This window comes from Physella acuta, unplaced genomic scaffold (genome assembly GCF_028476545.2).
Source record: "Physella acuta isolate Inbredline_101_S28 unplaced genomic scaffold, ASM2847654v3 ptg001372l, whole genome shotgun sequence".
Taxonomy (NCBI): Eukaryota; Metazoa; Mollusca; class Gastropoda; family Physidae; genus Physella; species Physella acuta.
This window is the reverse complement of record NW_026732887.1, coordinates 406367-433763: the sequence shown is the minus strand read 5'-3', so window position 1 is coordinate 433763 and position 27397 is coordinate 406367. Positions and strand designations below refer to the sequence as shown.

Here is a 27397-nt window from a genome sequence, read left to right as displayed (position 1 = left end):
AGACCCCCTCCCCCTAAAATGATGTCACACCTCAGCCTACAACCCCCCCCCCCCCCTCAAAATTGCAGTTGAATTTTTCTTAAAACATCGATATTTTTTCCAAAATCTTGTCTGAACTCTCTCAACTTGGAGTATTTTAATCACTTCCTATTTACAATTTATTAAAACAGTTTTCTAAAACGCTAAACAAAGACTGAACTCGTTTTCTAAAATTTCTTTTTTATTATGCGAAAGTGTGACGTCACACCATCTGAACACCCCCCTTCCCCTTCATCACACCACGGTCACAAAATTACGGACACTCCCCCCCCCCCCCCTTATGAGTGTGACGTCATGTATGAACGACCCTTAAACCTACTCTTAACCGTAATACCAATACGAAAAAAAAAGTATTCCTTAGGTGAAAACAGAAAAAAATTTATTGATATTGCTTTTTACGATTTTTTATGACACACCTCCCCCCTCCCACCCCAACCCTTGTCCGCTTGTACAGTCTACAGATGTCATCAAGCGGGTAATAAAACAACAATGTATTGATTTACTCGCGGTATTTTCATCGATCCGTTCATTAAACATAATTTTATTGCATCAAGCAGACGAAAAACCAGCTTCTGTTCCGTAGTTTAAAAAAACACACACAACAGCCCACGAATTCCGCGAGCCGGCAAGTGAACGACTGACCCGCTACAGCCCAACACAGCCCCCCGTGCTCGCGTCAGACTTTTTCTCTCGCCGTGTGTAACCATTCACCTCGGCCCATCAACAAACCGTTGGCCAGATTTCGCTCGCTCTTATTTGTGTTGTTTACATGAGTTATGTCTAATATCGCCCAGCCGGTGTGTGCTTAGACTAGCGATAACACGTATGACTTCGTATCACACAGTGAGAGACGGACTAACACGGGAAGTTACTGATAGAAATGTGTCGAGTTCTCGTTATCTTATTCATGAATAGGTTCAGGTGAAAAGAAAAAAAAGTTAAAAAATAAAAATCACGTTAAATATCGCGTAAGTGTTGTTTTATGGAACTAACGGATATAAACAAATAATTTCTATGAATTTAAATACTATTTTATTCGGCGTTGAGTTCACTCAAGATACGATTTATATCAATGAAGATACTACGCTTCAAGTATGGAAACACGTTTGTGCTAATTTTCATAATTCTCGTGCTGCTGACGGCGGTGAATCAGTACTATGACCTCCACGGAATATTATCCGACTCTGTAATCTTCGTCTACTTAGGTCGGATATTTTTCTCAGTGACAGGTAGAGTAAATCAGTTGCATTCATTAGCTCGTCATTCAAAGAAATCTAAGTGGGTAGCTTAACACTAATAATATTTACATTTACGGTTATCAGAGCTAGGAATAAGGCATACACAAGTATAGCGTTAATAATTTATATCATTTTGTATTATAAGGAGGAGAGTTGGTAGCTCGATATAATTTATACAAAACCAGTGGCGTAGTAAGGATTTTGTGATGTAAGGAATTTTCAAATAAAAATAAAATAAATGTTTACATTTATATATATATATATATATATATATATATATATATATATATATATATACAGTCAGATACATGCGTGTATATATATATATATATATATATATATATATATATATATATATATATATATATATATATATATATATTTAAATAAGTTATCTTCACCTCTATGTTGCAATAAAACTGTAATAACATTCATCATTGTGGCTATGCTTGCAGTTTACCTGCACTTAACTCTATAGTGTTGCTAGCTTGAATTGGGAAGGTTTTTTTAAAAAAAAAAAAACTTTAAAGAAGCACCTTTTCACACACCTACGTAATGCCTGCTGTGTTTACTTCAAGAAGTATTCAGTGCGTGTCGTTCAACGTAAAAGAAAATATTTTATTCTGTATTCGTTGAATTGGTACCAACACGGGCTTAGTTCTTTTGAGATATACATCTTATGGTTGGATACAAAGAGGGCATATAAATGGCAGAAGAAATGGCAGAAAGGTTTGATATGTTCAGCATTTGGGTAGGGGGGGGGGATCTCGCCGGGTGGTTTCTTCGCTCCACAGATTCTCTTTATAAACGAAACTTTTCAAACCATCTTCATCCCCACCCTCTTGCTACGGACGACTGCATTATAAGTTCGCGTAAACTTGAATTCTCTGTTTGCATCCATCCTTGACCATATCGTGCCCTTCAACTTTATGCCACAGGGAGCCCACAGTTAAATACGCCACGTGATACTCCCCACTGACTGCAATACGATATTCACACGCAAACAAAATTAAAACATCACCCCCCCCCCTACAGACAGACGTCATCACCCAACTATTGCCACACAACAAACTACCCAACCATTACCACACCACAAACTACCCAACCATTAACATACCACAAACTACCAAACCAATTACCCCTCCACAAAAGACCCAGCCATTGCTACATTACAACCTACCAAACCATTGACACACTACAAACTACCAAACCATTACCACACCACAAACCACCCAACCATTACTACACCACAAACTACCCAACCATTACCACACCACAAACTACTAAACCATTACCAAAAACTACCTCAAACATTACCACATCACAAACTACTAAACCATTACCACACCTCAAACTACCACACGATATATATATATATATATATATATATATATATATATATATATATATATATATATATATATATATATATATATATATATATATATATATGCGTGTGTGTGTGTGTGTATGTATGTATATCCGCTTTCGCCAAAACTACACTGCAGTTTGATGTAAAAAAACATGTGGTTGTTTGTGCACACGATTAGCGTTGTAGCAAAATACGAACTGGATGTGCACCTTTATCATTCATCAAGTGCTTATGTAGTTTTCTTGTCAGCATGCTAGATATACGTTACATCTTTAGAGCCCGCTACGGACCAATAATATTATACATTTATACACACACGTAAATTATGTACACACATAATTAACACGTCCATCATAATTACTCAACCATTGATCATGTCATCTGTAGCGAAGGGAAACCTGACCCAAATAATAGACCTACTTTCTCCATTGTCCTTTAATCTTACAGCAACATTACAGTATGGCATTTGTACATATTTTAACCTTTTTCTTTCTTCGGCATTTTGTTTATTCAGCGCGTTACTACTATCTTATACTTCTATGTGCATTGTTTTACTTTGTTTCACTGTAATATGGACTATTGTACTGATGAGGACTTGTATTTATCCCATTAGCTATCGCTAAATAGGTAACCTAGTAGCGACACACATACCGGGGGGGGGGGGCAAGGGGGTCAGCAAGTGTTTAGAATAATAAAACAGGATGTAAACTGTAATTTAACTTTTAGTAACAGAGGGTAGAATTGGAGAGGGGGCCAGGCGGATAAAGTTTATTTATATATAGGCTGTATATATATATATATATATATATATATATATATATATATATATATATATATATATATATATATATATAAACCTTTTTTCAAATTGTTTTTAAGCGTTTTTCTATTACACCGCAACGGTACTCCTGGCTAAAGGGATTTTCTATCAATGTTGTATAGTCACAGCTTAGGTCGATCGAATATTTAAGACTTGTCAAATCCTAACTGTAAAGCGGATGAGAATATTTGTCCATTGATTTTACTTTAGCAAGTCAAATGGTGATGTAAACATTGGTTTCAGTAGCGCTTGAGACACTTAGGGAATAGATTATGTGTTTTGTCCAAGGTGTTAAAGAGATGGGGGCAGTGTTTCCTCCAGGCATCTCTTCGGGAGGGGGTCATCTCCACCCCCCACCCGAACGAAATAGAAAATATATACTTTAAACACTGTCCGTCGTCCCCGCCACCCCCCCCCCCCCCCCCCCCGGAAAGTTTATTCTGCCTCCTAACCCGTACCTGAAAATTTCAAGTGCCTCCCCCCGGAGATAAAAGTCTGGAAGAAACACTGGATGTGGGGGTGAAGTGGGGGGGGGGGGGGGTTAAGGGGTATATTTGCGTAATGGGAAAAAGGTAAATTTTTTACCTTAATTACTTTCGAGCCACCTACTTATGTTATTTATGTTAAGTTTTTCCACGCTATAAGTAAAGGCAGGGATTGATTAAAAAAATGTTAAACGCGGCGCCTTAATTTTTGTTAATGTCACAAGTGTAAATAACAAACCTTCTTCGTGTAAAATGTATGAGCAGCTCGTCTGTCCACTTGATTGTATCGATACGGAGTTAATTATTTACCTTACAAGACATGGCCACAAGAACTACGGTACTGTATTTACACATAACCCAAGAAAAAGAGTTTTCAGTTATTTCAAAATACTCTAGAATAAAATAAAACTCTTCAATTCAATGTGCCCTAGAATAAAAACTCCTGTTCCAAATGTAATATGATTTAGAATAAAATAAACATAATAAATTAAATAAACAAATAAAAAATAAATATAATAAATAATAATAAATAAAATAAAATAAATGTCTTTTTGCAAATTAAATTTGCAAATAAAACTGCTGTTTTAAATTCAATGTGCTATAAAATGAATAAAATAATATCCCTGTTACAAATTCACATCAAACAAGCCTTAATGTTCAAATCAGTACGTTATTTATAGAAAAGAAAAGGTCCACATGTAAACATTACTTCTGTTTATCAGATCACATCATTCCAACACAGGCGGTACACAATGAAATTGGAGCCATGAAATAATGACCCTACCCTAGAGCTCAGCTAGCTCAAGTCGCGAGGGATAATTTATTACTTCTAGCATGCACGCATGCCGTGTTTAAAATCCGCGTTTGCTATCCATACATTCAAACTGTGACAGCTGTTTTATTAGAAGTCAATTAGGCACGACCTTATTTTTAACGCCTTGTTTGTCTCCAATATAGATCGATACACGCGAGAAATCCATCTAGTATCTGGTCGATTGTCTGACGTGTTGCACGAAAGAATGGCGCTCTGTCCTTTTGTGTTGTGGGGGATAGGCATAATGCCGACCACACATGTTTTTTTGTCTGCTGAAGATCAAAGAAATGTATTAATAATATACTTGATGTAGTGGCGGAGTAGTCGAATGGTATACGACTGTTAAGCTAAAAGTCACGAGTTCGAATCGGGTTCAAGTTCAAGTCAGTAGAAATACCCAGCTCTGATGAGTACCTAACTCACGTTAATTAAGGAAAGTAAAGGCGGCCGGGCATAGTGTTGACAACACCATCCCATTATATGCCGTTTCCACGGAAACATGTGGGTGAACCAGAGGCGTAGCGAGGGGGGGGGGCGGGGGGGGGGGGGGTGAAAGCTTGAGGGGGGGGTGCACATCGAACAAGTTTGTCCCCGGGCGCTGGGAAGGGTCGCTACGCCTCTGGGGTGAACTCTACTTGCCCCATCGATTGTCAGGTTCGAAATGGAGCTATCCTTATATATTGCCATACCCGATTAGAAAATCAAATATTTTTGCCATATCATCGGAAACATGTTTATTTAGAACTAGAGAAAAAACAAACTGCGTCACTAGATTTCACCACAAACCCACACAAACATTGCTACAGTAGAATAACTACAACTAGGATTTCAGTCAATGATAGGATCTAAAGTCTAAATACTTTGTGGAAGCCTGGGTTATTTTTTGTCCACGTCAAAACAACAGACTGATTTATATCAAGAGACAACTCTTGTGACGTGTATTGGTCCTGACATGCTGAGTGAACTCCCTTGTCGTTTCATGCACAGTGGGCTTCCTGATTGTGACATACAGAATGACCTTTGTCACGACATACAGAGTGACCTTTGTCACGACATACAGAGTGACCTTTTCATACAGAATGACCTGCCTTGTCTTGACGTGCACGGTGGCCTGTCAGATGTCGTGACAGCCTTGTCGAGACATGTAGATAGATGTCATTGATCGAGAAATATAGACTTACCTCCCCGTACCAAGTCCTGTACGGTGTTCTTTCCTATCATGACATTAATAGTGATCTCCCTTGTAAAACCTGATCAAGGCGAACGTATAGCTCACATCAGAGACAATCTCTACATTGTAAAAGCTTGAAATTGAATACCCTATTTTAAATCCGATTACTGTTTCCGTTGAACTAATGGATTAGTTGTTCGTTTGCCATCTTTAGTTTGCCTATAGGAAAAATAATGTAACCTCGTCTATACCACGGTGTCCCTGAGTACACTAAAGTCTGTTGAGTATTCGACTCTCGTTACGGAAAGTAAAGGCCAGTGTTTCTTCCACGCATCTCTTCGGGTGGGTGGGGGAGGTGATGGTGGATCCCCCGAAAAAGTCTACCCCCCCCCCCTCCGAACGAAATGGAATTTATATAGAAAATATATACTTTTAACAGTATCCAAAATCTGTCCCCCCCCCCCAAAAAAAAATAAAATAAACAAAAATGTTAGTGCCCCCCCCCCCCCCCCCCTTGAGAAAAAAAGTCTGGAAGAAACACTGGTAAAGGCGGTTGGGCATTGTGCTGACCACACCATCTCTTTACATGCTGGTACCAAGAAACATATGATCTCTAACTTCATCTGTCCTATTAGTATTGAAAGACGAACTTTACTTACTTACCTTTACCTATACAAACGTCACTAAACCTTAATCTCTTCATGGATTCAGGTGCGCTACTGATTGATTTACTGCCAGTTAGTTATGTCTTCCCTCTAACATGTTCTATATCGATCCTTGAACGTGCCTGAACAAGTTCAAGGAATATTAGCTTTATTTGGATCCACTTCTACAACAGGAACATATAGTATTACATTTTTGTATATAAAAATAAAAGTGGTTTTTATTAAGGCTTTGGTTAGACTCTGTGCGACATTGCGAATTAAAAAATGCGGTACAGAAGGGAATTACAAAGGAAACAAACGCGTGAAGTACAAGACTACTCAATAATGGGGTAACTAGCTGGGGTGTCAACTAATGTTGTCACTGAGGGTGTAGCCACTACCCCTTTCATCAATTTTGCATTTGTGGTTTGGTGTCGGCTATTTTATCATTTTAACTGGACAAAAAATTATTTTGATTGTTATATTTACGCTTTATCGATTTGGTGCCACCCCTTAAATGATGTCACCCGGTGCAGACCGAGCCCCCCCCCCCCCCCCCCCCACTTTGTGACGCTACTGCTACACAATAATTTTTGAGTTTCAACCATTAGAATACAAACGTTAAAAATGGATTGGTTTGTTAATTATCTGTTAGCTGAAATACTCAGACAATAGTCCTGAGCTACGGGCTGTAAGAAAAAACACGAATTGTAAATAAACGTAGTTTTATTTGATGTAAAAAATGGGTAATCAATATTTTAAAACTAAAACGCTTACTTGATTAGGCAAACCATCGTTTTAATTACAATTATCCGGTCTTCGTAATCAAGTTTTTTTTTTTGGTGTAAGTAGGTCTAGAACTTGAGTTTTTAATAGAAGTCTTGTATATTTTATGCGAAACTTTTATTCTCACTGTATTGTTTGATTGTTAGAACTCTACTGTTAAACTAAATCACTTATAACATTCTCTGACACTAATTAATGTAATTATCTTAAAATAGAGCTTCCAATACCTTTAAAAAATAATGATAGTAATTCACAGACATAATCAATAAATATTTTTTTTTCTTGTCCAACTTAAAATATTAAATATTGTTTTACAAAACTGAATAAGATTCTACTTATTCACTTAAAATCAATTTTTGTTCATTCTTTTTTCACTATCATAAGTTAAATTCGTATTAATGCCTTTAGTTAATTTTGAAATCAGAAATGTTCAAAAATATTTTTTTTTAAGTTTGTCAGTTTTTTTCCCCCGTTTTAATTCAACGAAATAAATTATATTTAAGTCATCATTTGTTTCTTTCTTAAAACGTTTTTTAAAAAGTTTAATTACGTAAACAATTTATGTTTCCCGGAAGTCCGCAAACCGAAGATGGCGGAAAACCAAAACTAGAACCAACAAGCAATAATAATTTTTTTTTTGAGTTTTCCGGTTGTAAAATGGTGGAGAAGCATCTGGATAAAAAAAGCGTGCCGGAGCTCGAGGATCTAGCCGCGGAGTGGCGGAAGTTGAGCTGTGCCGTGCGTGAGGTGGCAGAGAGATTAGATTACAAGCTCATCTGGCTGATCAGTTCGTTCGTTCTGGCCAGTATCTTGATGTTTGTTTATCTTCCGGGAGATATGGTCGGCGAACAAAACCCGCCGCCGGATAATCTGTCGTTAAAATTGGATGATTTGTTAGGAGATAATGGTATTAGAGGTAAGGAGGGAATGAAGGTTGGGGGGTGATTCAGGTGTGGTGGTGTTGGAGGTTGTTTTCTTCTTCGGGTGTGGTGGTGGGTGACTGTGGCAGGTGGTGGGGAAAGGTGCAGAGTTTCTTCCAGGCCTCTCCTCCCCCCCCACCCAAGAAAGTCTACCGCCCCCCCCCCCCTCGCCCCCCCCCCCCCCCCACCGCGAACGAAACGGAATTTATATAGAAAATATATACTTTTACCAGTGTCTCGCCGCCCCCGCCCCCCCCCCCGGAAAATGTTGACCGTTCCCACTCCCCCCCCCCCCCCCGAAGATATCAAGTGCCCTCCCGTAGACAAATGTCTGGAAGAAACACTGGGTAGCTGACTGGTTTAGGTGATGGGTTAGGTGACTGGTTTAGGTGTTGGGGTAGGTGACTGGTTTAGGTGTTGGTAGGTGGTTCAGGTGTTGGGGTAGGTGACTGGTTCAGGTGTTGGGGTAGGTGACTGGTTTAGGTGTTGGAGTAGGTGACTGGTTTAGGTGTTGGAGTAGGTGACTGGTTTAGGTGTTGGAGTAGGTGACTGGTTTAGGTGTTGGAGTAGGTGACTGGTTTAGGTTATGGAGTAGGTGACTGGTTTAGGTGTTGGGGAAGGTGACTGGTTTAGGTTATGGAGTAGGTGACTGGTTTAGGTGTTGGAGTAGGTGACTGGTTTAGGTGTTGGGGTAGGTGACTGGTTTAGGTGTTGGTAGGTGGTTTAGGTGATGGAGTAGGTGACTGGTTTAGGTGTTGGGGTAGGTGACTGGTTTAGGTGTTGGGGTAGGTGACTGGTTCAGGTGTTGGGGTAGGTGACTGGTTCAGGTGTTGGTAGGTGGTTTAGGTGATGGAGTAGGTGACTGGTTTAGGTGTTGGGGTAGGTGACTGGTTTAGGTGTTGGGGTAGGTGACTGGTTCAGGTGTTGGGGTAGGTAACTGGTTCAGGTGTTGAGGCCGTTCTAAAATGTAATTATTGAAGTGATTTCCTCCATCACAATTTTTAGTTTTTCGTCTTAACTTATTATGTGCAAATAAGGCCGCCTTTGTCCAACTAAGAACAAACCACAAGGCAGCTGTTGTTTTTTTTTTATTTTGGAGCCACATCTGCCTGAGGGTTAGAACTTGGGACTTACCGGTTAAGCAACCGACCAACTCGACATATGGCAGTTGTTTGATTGACGAGTTTTCTCCCCTTAATGTCTTGCTGTCCTCTCGCACTACCTAGCATACTATGACTTCGCTTACAGCTCCTAACACTACTATTTTTATACTAGCTACTATATCCACACGCTCTTCTTTCTACACACACACACACACACACAAACACACACACACACACGCGCGCGCATGCACGCACACAAACACACAAATTACTTAAAAACCACGGGAATTCGGTGTCAAATTAAACCTGAAAATTAACGGCACCCTAGAACCCAGTGATCCTCATCATCAGGAGGAGCCATCAAGGCATCGGTTTTCTCTCGATGTCTGTGTTCTGGCAATGGTGAGCAGTGTCTGTTGATTTAAGGCCGCCGTGATGGCTGTCATTAATTACGGCGGTAATGGTTTTTCTTAATTAATGTAGCAGGAGGGGGTGTTTACGACGGTGGTGTGCTGGGTTAATGAGTGGGTTTTGGGATTAGGTGGGCTGAAATGGCGTGAGTGTTAGGGTTATGGTTGAGGCATGGTTCTCCGTTAGTGTGATGTATGTAAGGGTTCTCTATCAGTAAAATGTGTGTGTAAGCTAGGGTTCTGTGTAAATTAGGGTTACCTTTGCGTGTGTGTGTGTGTGTGTGTTTCCCACGTTTTCTTTAATTTGCTTTCGTCTCTGTTTTTCCGATCAAATCTTGCGATCGAAATTTCTGGCACTTCCCAGTTAGCTAGCGCGCTGAAATTTTCAGGGAAGCTTTGTTTTGGATGACAATAGAATATTCAATTGTTATTATTACTAAATCGATCCATGGAAACATTTTATTGAGCATTTTAGACCGCTATATAATTGTAGTAAAAACGTGGGGAAAAAGGGACATCACCCAGTAACTGTAATTTGATGAAAACAAGGTTCGGTACTCTCCCTCTTTGCTTACTGAGTAGTGTTCACGCGGTGTTTGTGTACAAACAACCGTAACAACTGGTGGCCAGTATGGGGGAGACGATATGGTCGAGTGATTAGGCACACGATTGCTATCCCACTCGACACGGGTTCAAATCTATGTGTTCTAGTCAGTAACGTACTCACACAACGTGTTTTTTACGAGTTGTCTTCGTTTACCCAAAAAAAAGTGAAAAGATAAAATCGATAGCAAGATTTTAATGCAAACAAACAGACAAAGACTAAAAAGTAGAAAATAATAATCATTTAAAAAGTTTAAAAAAAACCCACGTTTTCTGATTGAACTAAAAAGTAGAAAATAAATGCTATACATCACAATAATGCAAGCGATCACTCTACTATAAGCGATCAAAAACGTGGGGCGCCGTGATTTTCTTACAGTTTCTAATACTGTTGACTCTCTACAAGCTCCCTAATAAAAGTCAATAGTATTATCAAATCAATAGTAATATAACTTTTACTTCGGCGCCCCACGTTTTTCATCGCTTATTGTACAGTGATCGCTTGCATTATTGTGATGTATAGCATTTATTTTCTACTTTTTAGTTCAATCAGAAAACGTGGGTTTTTTAAAACTTTTTTAATGATTATTATTTGTGTTAAGGTTCTATGTTCGAGCTAAAGTTTTGTGATTGCTAAGGTAACATGTGAGTTAAGGCCCTTGGTGTTAGGGTGCATACGTTGCAAGCTGGTGTGCTGTAACTGGTGTGCTCCCCCACCGCCCCCGCCACCCCCCCTTCCCTCCCACACCAAAAAAACACACACTCACACACACCCGGCCATTCACTTCGAAACGTTTTAGCTTAACATCTCCAACTTAAATTAAAAAAAATTCCGTTCCATTATTATTCTGGATATAAGAAAATTCCAATTGTAATACTTAACCTGTCTAAAACTTGCCCCCAATCACGCCAACATTTTCACATAAGACTGACATACCCCACATAACCCCCCCTACCTCTAGGCTGACACATTCGAACCAACGCGGATATGTGAAACAGCTAATGCTTCGTAATGCTCAGCGTAAAAGAAAATAGAGAATTACACCTAGCAATTTGAAACAGGATTTTAGATAAAAAAGAAAATGCGTGCTGAAATCTGAGTCACCGGTCTATATATATGGCAGAAAAAAAGTTGACACCTAACACTGAACAATGGTGGGGGAATTCCCGTCCAACACGGAAGAACGAAGCAGAATGAACGATTTCACATTTTAACCCTCTCGATTCCCTCACTCCTGACCCGATTTTAGTTGTTACCGTAGCGCCTCTCGACTATTTGGTATACACATTCTAACCTTTACTTTGTATTCTCTCTCCTTTTCTTTGCACTTGCACAAAAGTATCTGGAGTTTACCCTCGCTTTACCCTCACCCTCTCTTTACCCTAAACTTTACCCTAAACTTTACCCTCACTTTACCTTCACTTTACCCTAAACTTTACCCTGACTTTACCCTAAACTTCACCCTCACTTTACTTTCACTTTACCCTAAACTTTACCCTCACCTCACCTTCACTTTAACCTAACTTTACCTTCATTTTACCCTTCACTTTACCCTCACCTCACCTTCACTTTACCCTAAACTTTACCCTTCACTTTACCCTCACCTCACCTTCACTTTAACCTCACTTTACCTTCATTTTACCCTTCACTTTACCCTCACCTCACCTTCACTTTACCCTAAACTTTACCCTTCACTTTACCCTCACCTCACCTTCACTTTACCTCATTTTACCCTAAACTTTACCCTCACTTTACCCTCACTTTACCCTCACCATACCCCTCACCCTACCCCTACTTTTCATTCCCCCAGCACTCACCCAGGAGGAACTCGACTACTTCGCCAAGAACATCCAGCTCAACTTCACCGTCCTAGAGAACTCCTACTTCAACAAGAAGTTATTCGAGGCTGAGATTCTGCTCACCAACAAGGGCAAGCGGACATTCCCATCACAAGGCTGGGGCATCGTGTTTTCTCAGGTCAGTCCATCCCTCTCTCACCTGTTCTTGGACACTGACCAGTCATTGAATGGATGGAAATGACCTTAACCTTTATTTATACTTATATCTATGAATCTACATGTAATGGTATCTTGGCACCAGAATTGATATATATATATATATATATATATATATATATATATATAACGGAAATTATAGATATAGATATAGATATAGATATAGATATAGATATAGATATAGATATAGATATAGATATAGATATAGATATAGATATAGATATAGATATAGATATAGATATAGATATAGATATAGACATAGACATAGACATAGACATAGACATAGACATAGACATAGACATAGACATAGACATAGACATAGACATAGACATAGACATAGACATAGACATAGACATAGACATAGACATAGACATAGACATAGACATAGACATAGACATAGACATAGACATAGACATAGGCATAGGCATAGGCATAGGCATAGGCATAGGCATAGGCATAGACATAGATATAGATATAGATATAGATATAGATATAGGTATAGGTATAGATATAGATTTAGAATGTTCATATCTATACAAATATATTAATCTCCCAGAACCAGACTGTTATAACTCAATTTTTCTCTTTTTTTTTCGAGATTTATACACCGTTTTGTGTACACCCCACCAAGCCATCAAGTCCAAACATTCCTAGCCTTATCCTTTACCATTATCACACAACAATGTGTTTTCACCAAGTGCATTATATACAAAAAAACCTTACGAAAAACAAAACATTAGAGCAGTGGTTCCCAACCTTTTTCGAGTGGCGACCCCCTTTTATAAAAAGTAAGTGACCCGCGACCCCCATAGAATTAAAAACCCGAAATTAGTATGGAAATTAATAAGCACTAAAATAAGATTTTTCTAGTAGACTTTCAATATGAACTACTCTTGATAACTGTTTTAATAGCATGAGTAAAATTTCATACTATTCACTAAACCTTCGTGGTTAAGTTTTTAATTTTAAAAAAATTTTGTTAACGCCAACCTATATAATTATAATTATCTTAATTTTGTTTTTAATCGAAGAATACTTTTGAAAATATATTCTCGAAAAGTCAATCAATTTTACGTTTGGGTATGAATGGTGAATACTTCACCAAAATTGTGTCTGCGGTTTTTCATCTTACTCGGAATCATTCTGCAAATCAAAGAATTCATCTTGTAATTCATCGAGAATGCTGGCAACATCAAGGGAAGAAGAGAATGGGTAATGCGTAAATGCAGATTCTTCTTTTTTCAGCTCAGAGAAATAGCGATGCAGTTCGTTTTCAAGAGATTCAAGATGCCCAGAAATCGCTTCTTTCAAAATGTTAATTATCTCACAATCAGATTCATCTACCACACCGCAGAGTTTCTCAAATTTACAATATTTCCAATATTTGTTTTCTTTACCGATTTTGCAGCTTTGATAAAAATGCCCCGAGATTATCATGGAAAGTTATAATAGTCGTTCATTTCCCTGAAGCTTCAGGTTAAGCTTATCTTGATGTTCGAACTTATCTGCTAGGTATGATACTCTCTCCAACCACTCTGTCGTTTTAAGTATACCAAAAAGTCTTGTTTCCTTTGCACTCCCAAGAACAATTTGATTTCAGATTTCAATTCAAAAACACAATTTACAATATTTCATTTGACAGCCATGGTACTGTAGCGTAGAAGAGCAGAACCTCGTGATCTATATTAATGTTTTTGCACAGTTCTTTGAAGGCTCCAGATTTTATATAATTTACGACTTATACTAGCAGTGGAGTCTTGATATCGTCTGGTTAGGGCAGTAGCGTACGCAGGGGGGAGCAGGGGGAGCGGCCGCTCCCCCTCTGGCCATTTTCAGCAAAGTGGCGCCTTTTTGGAAACTTTTTAAATTCAAAGTTTTAAACAATGATATTTGTTTAAAAAAATATTTTTGGTCGGCACATCTATGTAAATCACAAGATTTCTTTTCATGCAGCAATTAAGCATTATTGTTTACAACAGCTGCATCAGTTTGCCATTCTAAAAATAACCATTACGATGCATTGCAATGTTTAAAAAACCTCTACGTTAGTACCACTTGGCAAGAGGGGTGTAAAGTTTAAGGCAACTGTGTAATGTATTTTCTAACGAATAATTGAATTAGAAAATGTTATACATAAAACTTCACACATAATTACTTTATATATATACAGTTAGAATCGTGTGATTAATTTTTAAAAAATTACAATACAGAAACAAATACAACTGATGTGGCATCTCTATTTAAATTTACTTATGAGCAAACTCCGTAGTGGTGGTGAAATTTTGACAAGGTCAACAGCGTCATCACGATGAAGTAGTTGTATTCTTACAGTTTGGGCGATAGTGATTACGATTACAAATTATATGAAACAGTTACAACCCCCCTCCCCATGGACCCCTCTGTAAAAAAATATTGCCATAATACCACTGCTACTTATTTAAATCTATTTCTGTAATATATATTTGTGTAGTATATCTTTGTGTAATATATATGTATGTTTAGAACAGTCATCTAAAAACTGACGCTATGTTCACTCTGAGTTGGTTATCTCTCCCCCCCCCCCCTCCCACACACACACACCTCACAACCACAATTGTGTAGAGCGACATCAATGTCACACCTAGGTATACACTGGGTTGGATAATTGACCTAAAGTGAACGGACAGTGGTGAATGAAGTTGAACCGATATTTAGTTAAATGTAGGCTGTTATTCCGTATGTTGTTATATTATATCGAAAAGCGTGGTTTTATACCATCTCTGATTTTAAAAACTTTCATTATGCTGTAATACTTTAGCATTTATGATGACGATATATTAAATTCTGATTATAGACAAAAACATTTTGTAAACACGAATAGTGTTAAACAATTTCATTATATTCTTAAGTAATTATTTATTTGTTTTGACGTTTATTAAAAATGTGTAGATATATACATATTTATATTAAAAGAGTGATTATTTCCCATATTTCACTTGTCTTAAATAATTACAGCTAGTAATTATATATATATATATATATATATATATATATATATATATATATATATATATATATATATATATATATATATATTCACGTATATAGAACGTGTTAAAAATTCGGCGCCTTTTTTTGCTCTTTTCGCTCCCCCTACAACCAAAACCTGGAGACGCTAAACATAGATGGCGCACCATCCGTACAAACCCCCACAGCCGTTCTAACCCATTTTAATCATCCAGTTTCAAAAAAGGTATTTATTTTCTCCATGCTATCTTCACAAAAGATCAACTCTTCTTTGCTATCATCCGCATGAATATAAACACAGACCAGCAACTGCGAACACGAACTCACGTCTGTTGATTCATCAACTTGAAAAGCAAACAATGATGAAAGCTTAATTTCAATAAAAATGTGTTAGGGCCTATTTAACATTTACGTACATGCAGCGTTTGATGAGATTTTCTCCTATTGTTTTTTTTTTCGCTTGGCATTTTCTATCGCGACTTCATTTGATGCTTGCACTAATGCTGGTGAAAATTTCCTGTTCGATCAAGTTTCTGGCGTTTGCAACTAGCTTCTTACCGACGAAAGAACTCCATATATTTTTGTTGTGTTCCGAATGACTCGTCTCAAATGACGTTTTAGTTTTGAAGATTTCATAGATTCGTGACTGAGAACAACTTTGTACGGTGTGCTTTGTTTCTTCTCTATTACATTTCCAGTGATGTTAATGAAGCCGAATTTCAAAAATTCTTCTAAATATTTATGTTTTGTTTCAAATTACTAAGGTTTAGTATACCAGTTGGCGACCCCCCAGAAAGACCTTCGCGACCCCCAGGGGGGTCGCGACCCCCAGGTTGGGAACCCGTGCATTAGAGCCTTGTTGTAAACATTTCTTAAACGTGATGTTAAACCAATCTAGTTCAGTGTAAGCGATCCGTCTATAAAGACAAAATCTTTCTACCCTAGCCGTCTTTGGTTGAGCCCAACTCGTACCCCTACCCCGATGGCATCGACAAGCCCAAATACGGGGTCCGCTTCTACTTCCTCATGGGGAACGTCTACCGCATGGAACCCACGTCCAGGTTCGGAACCATCCGAGCCGGCAAGAGCAAGTTTATCCGCTACATCAGCGAGCACTCCAACGTAGCCCTTAGTGATGTCCATCCCAATTGGTGAGTATTTATTTTCTTAATTAAGACCTCAGGTTTTAAGCCATTACGTGCACTTCTTTTTTGTCTATTTGGTTATGAAATTGTAGAAAACCGTGTACGCTGAGTTTGTTTCAGTTCCACAGCCCCGCCGAACGAAATAGAGGTTGTATAGAAAAATATACTTATACCAGTGTCAAGACCTCCCCATCCCCTGAAAATTTATTCCGTCCCCTCGGAAAATTAAGTCTAGTTTCTAGTACCCCCCCCCCCCCCCCCCCCCCCCCCCCCCGCAACTCTCACCAGAGAAAATTTCTCAAAGAAACACTGTATGTACGCCTGCATAATAATGTTAGCATCGGAATCGATTATCAGGTATTGGGACTAAATCGTTATTGACTAATATTAACATAGTAAAAACACAGTCTTTATTTACTTTTACTGAACCCTGTGTTTTCTCTTGTTTAGACGGTTTTACACCCTATCGAACAGCAACAGTAGAACAATATTTACCCTATAATTTTTGTATTAGAAATAAATTCTAACGGTAGCATTGTACCTTAAATGTTCTAATTAATTCATAAGCTAGTTTTTATTCTAATAGTATTGATCACCCAATGTTCTGATCTCTTTTTTTACCCCCCCCCCCCATTCTCTAATTCTTAAACTTTTGTACCCCAATGTTCTGATCCCTATAGTTGTGTACCCCATACTCTAATCCCTTTAATCCTGTATTTTTTTTACTCCGTATTTCTGATCCGTATGATGATGTACCCCCATTCTATAATCCCTATAATTTTGTACCCCAAAGTTCTTATCCCTATAATTGTGTACCCCATATTTCTGATCCATATTTTGTGTACCCCAATGGTCTGATCCCTGTATTATGTACCCCAATGGTCTGATCCCTATAATTCTGTACCCACAATGCACTGATCCATCAATGATATATCCTCCAGGTACCTAGAAGCCCCTGGGCTCGAGGCGAGGGTCATAGAAAACACCCGCGGGGAGTCGATGGACTTTGTCGCCCCCTACAACAGCCCGGCCGCCTGGAAGAGGAACCTGGTCATTGCTGACCCAGATTATGACGTCCTAAGTCCTTTCTCGGCCACCAAGCGTTACCTCATGATGGCCACAGAGGACCTGGGAGTGGCCCCTAATCCTATCCTACCCACGTGAGTTGGCCATCTTAATGTCTGTTGTTTGTCCCCTACCCCATCTTGTCTTAATGTCTGTTGTTTGTCCCCTACCCCCCCTCCCTCATCCCGTCTGTCTTAATGTCTGTTGTTTGGTACCCCCCCCCCCCAATCTTACCCACGTGAAGTAGCTGTCTTAATGTTTGTTGTTTTGAGCCCATGTTAAATATTCCACAACTAGGAAGTATTAAACCTGGGTGGGCCACTTTTACTGTCTTCTCCACGTGAACTGTGCCTTGTGAAGATATTGTAAAGCACGGGAGTTCCAGGCTTAGGGGCTTAGAAGGTCTAAAGATAGAACAATCTCAGAGTGGTATCCGACATGTCTCTAGAACTTGAGTCTACCCAGCTCTAATGGATACCTGGCATGTCTCTAGAAACTCATTGAGTCTACCCAGCTCTAATGGATACATGGCATGTCTCTAGAACTTGAGTCTACCCAGCTCTAATGGATGCATGACATGTCTCTAGAACTTGAGTCTACCCAGCTCTAATGGATGCATAACATGTCTCTAGAACTTGAGTCTACCCAGCTCTAATGGATGCATGACATGTCTCTAGAACTTGAGTCTACCCAGCTCTAATGGATGCATGACATGTCTCTAGAACTTGAGTCTACCCAGCTCTAATGGATGCATGACATGTCTCTAGAACTTGAGTCTACCCAGCTCTAATGGATGCATGACATGTCTCTAGAACTTGAGTCTACCCAGCTCTAATGGATGCATGACATGTCTCTAGAACTTGAGTCTACCCAGCTCTAATGGATGCATGACATGTCTCTAGAACTTGAGTCTACCCAGCTCTAATGGATGCATGACATGTCTCTAGAACTTGAGTCTACCCAGCTCTAATGGATGCATGACATGTCTCTAGAACTTGAGTCTACCCAGCTCTAATGGATGCATAACATGTCTCTAGAACTTGAGTCTACCCAGCTCTAATGGATGCATGACATGTCTCTAGAACTTGAGTCTACCCAGCTCTAATGGATGCATGACATGTCTCTAGAACTTGAGTCTACCCAGCTCTAATGGATACATGACATGTCTCTAGAACTTGAGTCTACCCAGCTCTAATGGATGCATGACATGTCTCTAGAACTTGAGTCTACCCAGCTCTAATGGATGCATGACATGTCTCTAGAACTTGAGTCTACCCAGCTCTAATGGATGCATGACATGTCTCTAGAACTTGAGTCTACCCAGCTCTAATGGATACATGACATGTCTCTAGAACTTGAGTCTACCCAGCTCTAATGGATACATGACATGTCTCTAGAACTTGAGTCTACCCAGCTCTAATGGATACATGACATGTCTCTAGAACTTGAGTCTACCCAGCTCTAATGGATACATGACATGTCTCTAGAAACTCATTGAGTCTACCCAGTTCTAATGGATACCTGGCATGTCTCTAGAACGTCACTGAGTCCACCTAGCTCTGATGGGCACCTGTCATGTCCACCGAAAACACCTGAATCCACCCATCTCATTAGTCAATGCAGCCCTAATCTAACTAACCATCGCGTTATTTTTTTGCCCCACAACATATATAATTTCTTATAAGCGAGCAGTCACTAAAATGGGAGTCACCATTTGCTCTTCCTAAAGCAACTTAAGTTAAATGTCTCCTTTATTTATATACGTCATACAGCTCTTGTTTTTTTTTAAATTTAAATGTTGGTCTCCTTTATTTATAAATGCCATACAGCTATTGTTTTTTTTTAAATTTAAATGTTAGTCTTCTTTATTTATAAACGTCATACAGCTATTGTTTATTTTTGAAATTTAAATGTTAGTCTTCTTTATTTATAAACGTCATACAGCTATTGTTTATTTTTGAAAATTTAAATGTTAGTCTTCTTTATTTATAAATGTCATACAGCTATTGTTTATTTTTTAAAATTTAAATGTCGGTTTCCTATATTTATAAACGTCATAAAACTATTGTTTTATTTTTTAAAATTTGAATGTTGGTCTCCTTTATTTATAAACGTCATACAGCTCTTGTTTTTTTTAAAATTTAAATGTTAGTCTTCTTTATTTATAAATGTCATACAGCTATTGTTTATGTTCTCTCCAGACCGCTTCACGTGCAAGTGCACAACCCCCAAGCATCTGTCAATGTACTCACCAACAGCTGGGTCATATACACAGAGACAAGATTCGCAAACGAGGCTCAGTATTTAAGTGGTGAGTTCTTAAAGGTCAACAGATCAGTAGAAGGTCATGTGGTGGAGACTAAATGCCAACATCTGTGACATCTATGACATCTACGACATCTATGATCTATTGATTTGCCATTAGCTTTGTACGAATGTATAGGATACACACAGAATACAAAGATAGGCATCAATTAGGGTACTGCCAAGAAAATTACCAGAGAAAGGCAAACGTGCAGGGATCTTTCTGTGGAGGTTCCCTGTGTCTTGGACACAAGAGGGAAAAAAAGATGAAGATGATAGTATCCACACAGACACAATAGACACGTGTACACAACTTAATACACCGACTCACCTACGCACACGATATACACTTTGCACATCAGTGGCGTAGGCAGGGGGGTTAGGGGGGTCAGACCCCACATAGACCCCTCGGTATATATATATATATATATATATATATATATATATATATATATATATATATATATATATATAAAGTATGAGGGGGGTGCTAATCAAAAGTTTGATTGGGGGGGGGGTGCAAATCGAAAGTTTGTCCCCGGGTAAAAATTGGACCCCCCCCCCCCTCCCCTTGAGACGATCCTGGCTACGCCACTGTTTCACACGAACACATAATTTTTCTCAATACGTTTCTGCACTTTCGTAAACGACGCGTAAACATAAATACACACACGACACACTTACGCATACCATGCACACAAAAATACGGATACACGCGGCAGGCGAACACACATACTTATACAAGTTATGTTTAATACATGCACAAACGACACGCACACAAAAACACACGCAACACTAGAATAAAAACATACCACGTACAAGTAAAACTAAAGAGCATTTGTATCCAATTCATAACCGACCCTTTGTCAAAGAAACATCAATTATGCTACAGATGTTATATTGTAAGCCGGTTGTGTCAATATTTTTAGGCTGTAGATGAAAGGGAAGGTTAGACCATGGCATATGGTTTATGATAATGGTTAGGACGTTGACGATTTTTAATGCAAGTTATTACAGTGTGAGTTGTATAAAAAAACAACACTACAGAAGCACGCTTAAACTCTGTTTTTAATCCACTACATAACGTCTATTATAATACCCTACACGTGTTACAGACTTATTATACCAATCGATGTTATATGTTTTATCGATTACAAACAAAACACATTAAACAATCTATTTGAAGTAGGGGTCGCTCAAGTATTTTTTTTTAAGTTGTATTTTTGAAATACATATCGTACCATGTTGACTTTTCATGCTGACTCAGCAATACTACCGTACCCGGCATTAGTTTTGATAATGAAAAGGTTTAGGGAATTTACTAAAGACCCAATACAAGTTAGATTCCTAAACCTTTACAACAAATCGTGTATGTTTACTCGAATCTAAGCTGTGGGTGAGATTTAGTTAAAACTTAATATCGGGGTGAATGGTCAGAAATCAAGTGTTGAGCGTGAACTATTGAGGATGACCTCAAGTGTTTCTTTCAGACATTTTTCTATAAGGTGGGGGGGGGGGGGGAGGACAAAGGTAAAAGTATATATTTTCTATATATTTATTGTTTCCTTTGTGGGGGGGGGGGGGGGGGGGGTTCAGTGCCTCCAAAGAAATGCCTGAAAGAAACTCTGGTGACCTCATTGAGTGACTCGATTCGAGCAGTTGGGTCAGATACGACCCGTGTGGATCTGATATGACCCGTGTGTATCAAATATGACCCGTGTGGATCAGATATGACCCGTGTGAATCAGATATGACCCGTGTGGATCAGATATGACCCGTGTGTATTAAATATGACCCGTGTGTATCAAATATGACCCGTGTGGATCAGATATGACCCGTGTGGATCAGATATGACCCGTGTGGGTCACATATGACCCGTGTGCGTCACATATGACCCGTGTGGATCAGATATGACCCGTGTGGATCAAATATGACCCGTGTGGGTCAGATATGACCCGTGTGGGTCACATATGACCCGTGTAGCATGAACCATGGTGGACGACCTCACTGAGTTACTTGATTCGAGCGGTTGGGTCAGATATGACCCGTGTGGGTCAGATATGACCCGTGTGAGTCAGATATGACCCGTGTGTGTCATATATGACCCGTGTGTGTCATATATGACCCGTGTAGCATGAACTATGGTCGACGTTCTCACTGAGTTACTTGATTCGAGCAGCTGGGTCAGATATGACCCGTGTGGGTCACATATGACCCGTGTAGCATGAACTATAATGAACGACCCAACTGAATTACTTGCTTCCCCCCCCCCCCCCCCCACAGAGACCTGGGGCATGAAGATGGTGCTGAGGAAGCCTGGCAGCTACTGCATCTCATTCTTGGAGGAGGAAGTGCCGGTCAGCTATAAGGACAAGACGTTACCCACAGACGAATGTAAGTCAACGGATAGGGTAGAGACTGATCGAATGTAAGTCATCGGATAGGGTAGAGACTGATCGAATGTAAGTCAACGGATAGGGTAGAGACTGATCGAATGTAAGTCAACGGATAGGGTAGAGACTGATCGAATGTAAGTCAACGGATAGGGTAGAGACTGATCGAATGCAAGTCATCGGATAGGGTAGAGACTGACCCAAGGTTGCATGATAAAAAATAGACACAAATTGTGGTAGTTGGTACAAATGTAGGTCATACGTTAAATCGGATTCAAAATATAGGTCATACGTTAAAGTAGCTACAAAATGTAAGTATAAAGATAAAGTACATACAAAATGTAGGTAATACGTTAAAGTAGATACAGAATGTAGGTCATACGTTAAAATAGATAAAGTATATACAAAATGTAGGTAATACGTTAAAGTAGATACAGAATGTAGGTCATACTTTAAAGTAGGTACAAATAGTAGTTCAAATGACACTAATGACAGCAACAAAATAGAAGTATAGCGTGGATAAAGACTAAAAGCATAGACCGTTTGCTCAACTAGGCCAAAGCACGTGTGTTCAATGTTAGTGCAGCTAAAACCTCAAGGTTATAACATAGTGTATCTAATATCTCTTGGTCATATTATAATATACTCAATAACTCAAGGTCATATTATAGTTAATAGCTAAAAATGTTTTTATAGTGTACTCAACAACTCAAGGTCTTTTTTTAGTGTACTCAATAACCCAAGGCCAAATGTTTGCGAAGCTAATAACTTAATATCAAATATTAATATAGATAGTAACTAAACGTCGTAGTCGAAGTAGACACACGAAGATCACCCCATAAAATTATAAGGCAGCTGTTATATAGAAAACAATGCAAACACTGCACTGATACAAAAGCTTAAAACTATGGACACTAAAATATGTTGGATTCACGCTAGACAAACTACAGAATAGTTTTTCTTTCGACACGCTTCACATTTCAGACTTAATTTTTGACTTTAACATAAAAAAAAATCCCAAGATAAGATTCTGAGAAGAATTGTGTGAACAGCGTCGGTCCTGTTATCATAAACAAACACCTCTTTGAAAAACAAATAAGACCTTTTATACAGAACCAATTGACGCTGACACGAGTTATGACAGTAGATATGACACGAAATGTAAATTTATTTTTATTTTAAATTCAAGAAGAAAACCTTGAATATAATGTAGAAATGGGATGTAGATGCAGGTGTGGATATGGTTGTAGATGTAGATGTCGGTGTGGATATGGTTGTAGATGTAGATGTCGGTGTGGATATGGTAGTAGATGTAGATGTCGGTGTGGATATGGTAGTAGATGTAGATGCAGGTGTGGATATGGTTGTAGATGTAGATGTCGGTGTAGATATGGTTGTAGATGTAGATGTCGGTGTGGATATGGTTGTAGATGTAGATGCAGGTGTGGATATGGTTGTAGATGTAGATGTCGGTGTGGATATGGTTGTAGATGTCGGTGTGGATATGGTTGTAGATGTAGATGCAGGTGTGGATATGGTTGTAGATGTAGATGTCGGTGTAGATATGGTTGTAGATGTAGATGTCGGAGTGGATATGGTTGTAGATGTAGATGTCGGTGTGGATATGGTTGTAGATGTCGGTGTGGATATGGTTGTAGATGTAGATGTCGGTGTGGATAAGGTTGTAGATGTAGATGCAGGTGTGGATATGGTAGTAGATGTAGATGTCGGTGTGGATATGGTTGTAGATGTAGATGCAAGTGTGGATATGGTTGTAGATGTAGATGCAGGTGTGGATATGGTTGTAGATGTAGATGTCGGTGTGGATATGGTTGTAGATGTAGATGTCGGTGTGGATATGGTTGTAGATGTAGATGTCGGTGTAGATATGGTTGTAGATGTAGATGCAGGTGTGGATATGGTTGTAGATGTAGATGTCGGTGTAGATGTGGTTGTAGATGTCGGTGTGGATATGGTTGTAGATGTAGATGCAGGTGTGGATATGGTTGTAGATGCAGGTGTGGATATGGTTGTAGATGTAGATGCAGGTGTGGATATGGTTGTAGATGCAGGTGTGGATATGGTTGTAGATGTAGATGCAGGTGTGGATATGGTTGTAGATGCAGGTGTGGATATGGTTGTAGATGTAGATGCAGGTGTGGATATGGTTGTAGATGCAGGTGTGGATATGGTTGTAGATGTAGATGCAGGTGTGGATATGGTTGTAGATGTAGATGTCGGTGTGGATATGGTTGTAGATGTAGATGTCGGTGTGGATATGGTTGTAGATGTAGATGTCGGTGTGGATATGGTTGTAGATGTAGATGCAGGTGTGGATATGGTAGTAGATGTAGATGCAGGTGTGGATATGGTTGTAGATGTAGATGTCGGGGTGGATATGGTTGTAGATGTAGATGTCGGTGTGGATATGGTAGTAGATGTAGATGCAGGTGTGGATATGGTTGTAGATGCAGGTGTGGATATGGTTGTAGATGTAGATGTCGGGGTGGATATGGTTGTAGATGTAGATGTCGGTGTGGATATGGTAGTAGATGTAGATGTCGGTGTGGATATGGTTGTAGATGTCGGTGTAGATATGGTTGTAGATGTAGATGCAGGTGTGGATATGGCTGTAGATGTAGATGCAGGTGTGGATATGGTTGTAGATGTCGGTGTAGATATGGTTGTAGATGTAGATGCAGGTGTGGATATGGTTGTAGATGTAGATGTCGGTGTGGATATGGTTGTAGATGTAGATGCAGGTGTGGATATGGCTGTAGATGTAGATGCAGGTGTGGATATGGTTGTAGATGTAGATGCAGGTGTGGATATGGTTGTAGATGTAGATGTCGGTGTGGATATGGTTGTAGATGTAGATGCAGGTGTGGATATGGTTGTAGATGTAGATGCAGGTGTGGATATGGTTGTAGATGTCGGTGTGGATATGGTTGTAGATGTAGATGCAGGTGTGGATATGGTTGTAGATGTAAATGTCGGTGTGGATATGGTTGTAGATGTAGATGTCAGTGTAGATGTGGTTGTAGATGTAGATGTATGTGTAGATGTGGTTGTAGATGTAGATGTCGGTATAGTAGCAATGGGAGGAGATTTTATTATTAATAAATTAGCCCCTCCTCCCCCTACCGACATTACCCTTAGGATTAATTACCAACTGCCAATTTTCAATTTTACCCGCGTAATAGTAAAGTTATCTTTTCGAACCTGACTATCCATGGGACTAGTAAAGTAGAGTTTACCAGTTTCCGTGACTTCGGCATGTGAAGGGTTTAGTGGGGTCAGCACTATGCCCGTGTAAAGGCCAATTACCTAATAATAAGGAAAAAAAAAGGTAAACGTCAGGAAAATGAATGGAGTTAGGGCTAAGGTTAGGGTTGTGGTTAGGAACTGCTCTGGAGGAAGCTAGTTGCTCCCTCCGTACTTTGACTGGTACCCTGTTCTGTATCCTGCACAAGTCCCAGAGAAATATGAATATCAGATTTTAAGACTGTCTATTGTAAGAAAATCGGGTATCCTGCTTTACCCATAACATGTATAACACTCGAGAAGTGTGAGGGGTATTTACTAATGGGGGGGGGGGGGGGGGTCCTTGACAGGTGATAATTCATCTGTGGGGTAGTGATCAAGTAGGCAATGATTGCGGGGGGGGGGGGGGGGGGGGGGGGTTAATGTTTTGAACCCTGTATTAATATAGGCAAAGAATAAGTTTAATCTGTAGTATTCATATATCCTGCCTATCTTTATAGTATGTAATGATGAGCTATGTATGTATGTACTGATGAGCTATGTATATATGTACTGATGAATTATGTATGTATGTACTGATGAGCTATGCATGTATGTACTGATGAGCTATGTATGTACTGATGAGCTATGCATGTATGTACTGATGATCTATGTATTTACTGATGAGCTATATATGTACTGATGAGCTATGTATGTACTGATGAGCTATGTATGTATGTACTGATAAGCTATGTATGTATGTACTGATGAGCTATATATGTACTGATGAGCTATGTATATATGTACTGATGAATTATGTATGTATGTACTGATGAGCTATGCATGTATGTACTGATGAGCTATGTATGTACTGATGAGCTATATATGTACTGATGAGCTATATATGTACTGATGAGCTATGTATATATGTACTGATGAATTATGTATGTATGTACTGATGAGCTATGCATGTATGTACTGATGAGCTATGTATGTACTGATGAGCTATATATGTACTGATGAGCTATATATGTACTGATGAGCTATGTATGTACTGATGAGTTATGTATGTATGTACTGATGAGCTATATATGTACTGATGAGCTATGTACTGATGAGCTATGTATGTATGTACTGATGCGCTATGTATGTATATACTGATGAGCTATATATGTACTGATGAGCTATGTATGTATGTACTGATGAGCTATGTATGTACTGATGAGCTATGTATGTATGTACTGATGAGCTATGTATGTATATACTGATGAGCTATATATGTACTGATGAGCTATGTATGTATGTACTGATGAGCTATGTATGTACTGATGAGTTATGTATGTATGTACTGATGAGCTGTGTATATACTGATGAGCTATATATGTACTGATGAGCTATGGATGTATGTACTGATGAGTTATGTATGTATGTACTGATGAGCTGTGTATATACTGATGAGCTATATATGTACTGATGAGCTATGTATGTATGTACTGATGAGCTATGTATGTACTGATGAGTTATGTATGTATGTACTGATGAGCTGTGTATATACTGATGAGCTATATATGTACTGATTAGCTGTGTATGTATGTACTGATGAGCCATGTATGTATGTACTGATGAGCTATGTACTGATGAGCTATGTATGTATGTACTGATGAGCTATGCATGTATGTACTGATGAGCTATGTATGTATGTACTGATGAGCTATGTACTGATGAGCTGTGTATGTACTGATAAGCTGTGTATGTACTGATGAGCTATGTATGTATGTATGTACTGATGAGCTATGTATGTATGTACTGATGAGCTATGT

At 39.0% G+C, this 27397-nt stretch overlaps 1 protein-coding gene across 1 annotated transcript in view; it reads left to right on the top strand.

Moving 5' to 3' along the window:
• Nucleotides 1-7932: 7932 nt before the first annotated feature.
• The window catches only part of LOC131927088 (beta-hexosaminidase-like), a 41888-nt gene continuing 22423 nt past the window's right edge, over nt 7933-27397 (top strand). The window contains 6 exon segments of the mRNA XM_059282747.1: nt 7933-8285; nt 12217-12383; nt 16373-16578; nt 17514-17732; nt 19839-19948; nt 22225-22335. Of these exon segments, the coding sequence (XP_059138730.1) occupies nt 8027-8285; nt 12217-12383; nt 16373-16578; nt 17514-17732; nt 19839-19948; nt 22225-22335 (1072 nt within the window). The 5' untranslated portion in view covers nt 7933-8026.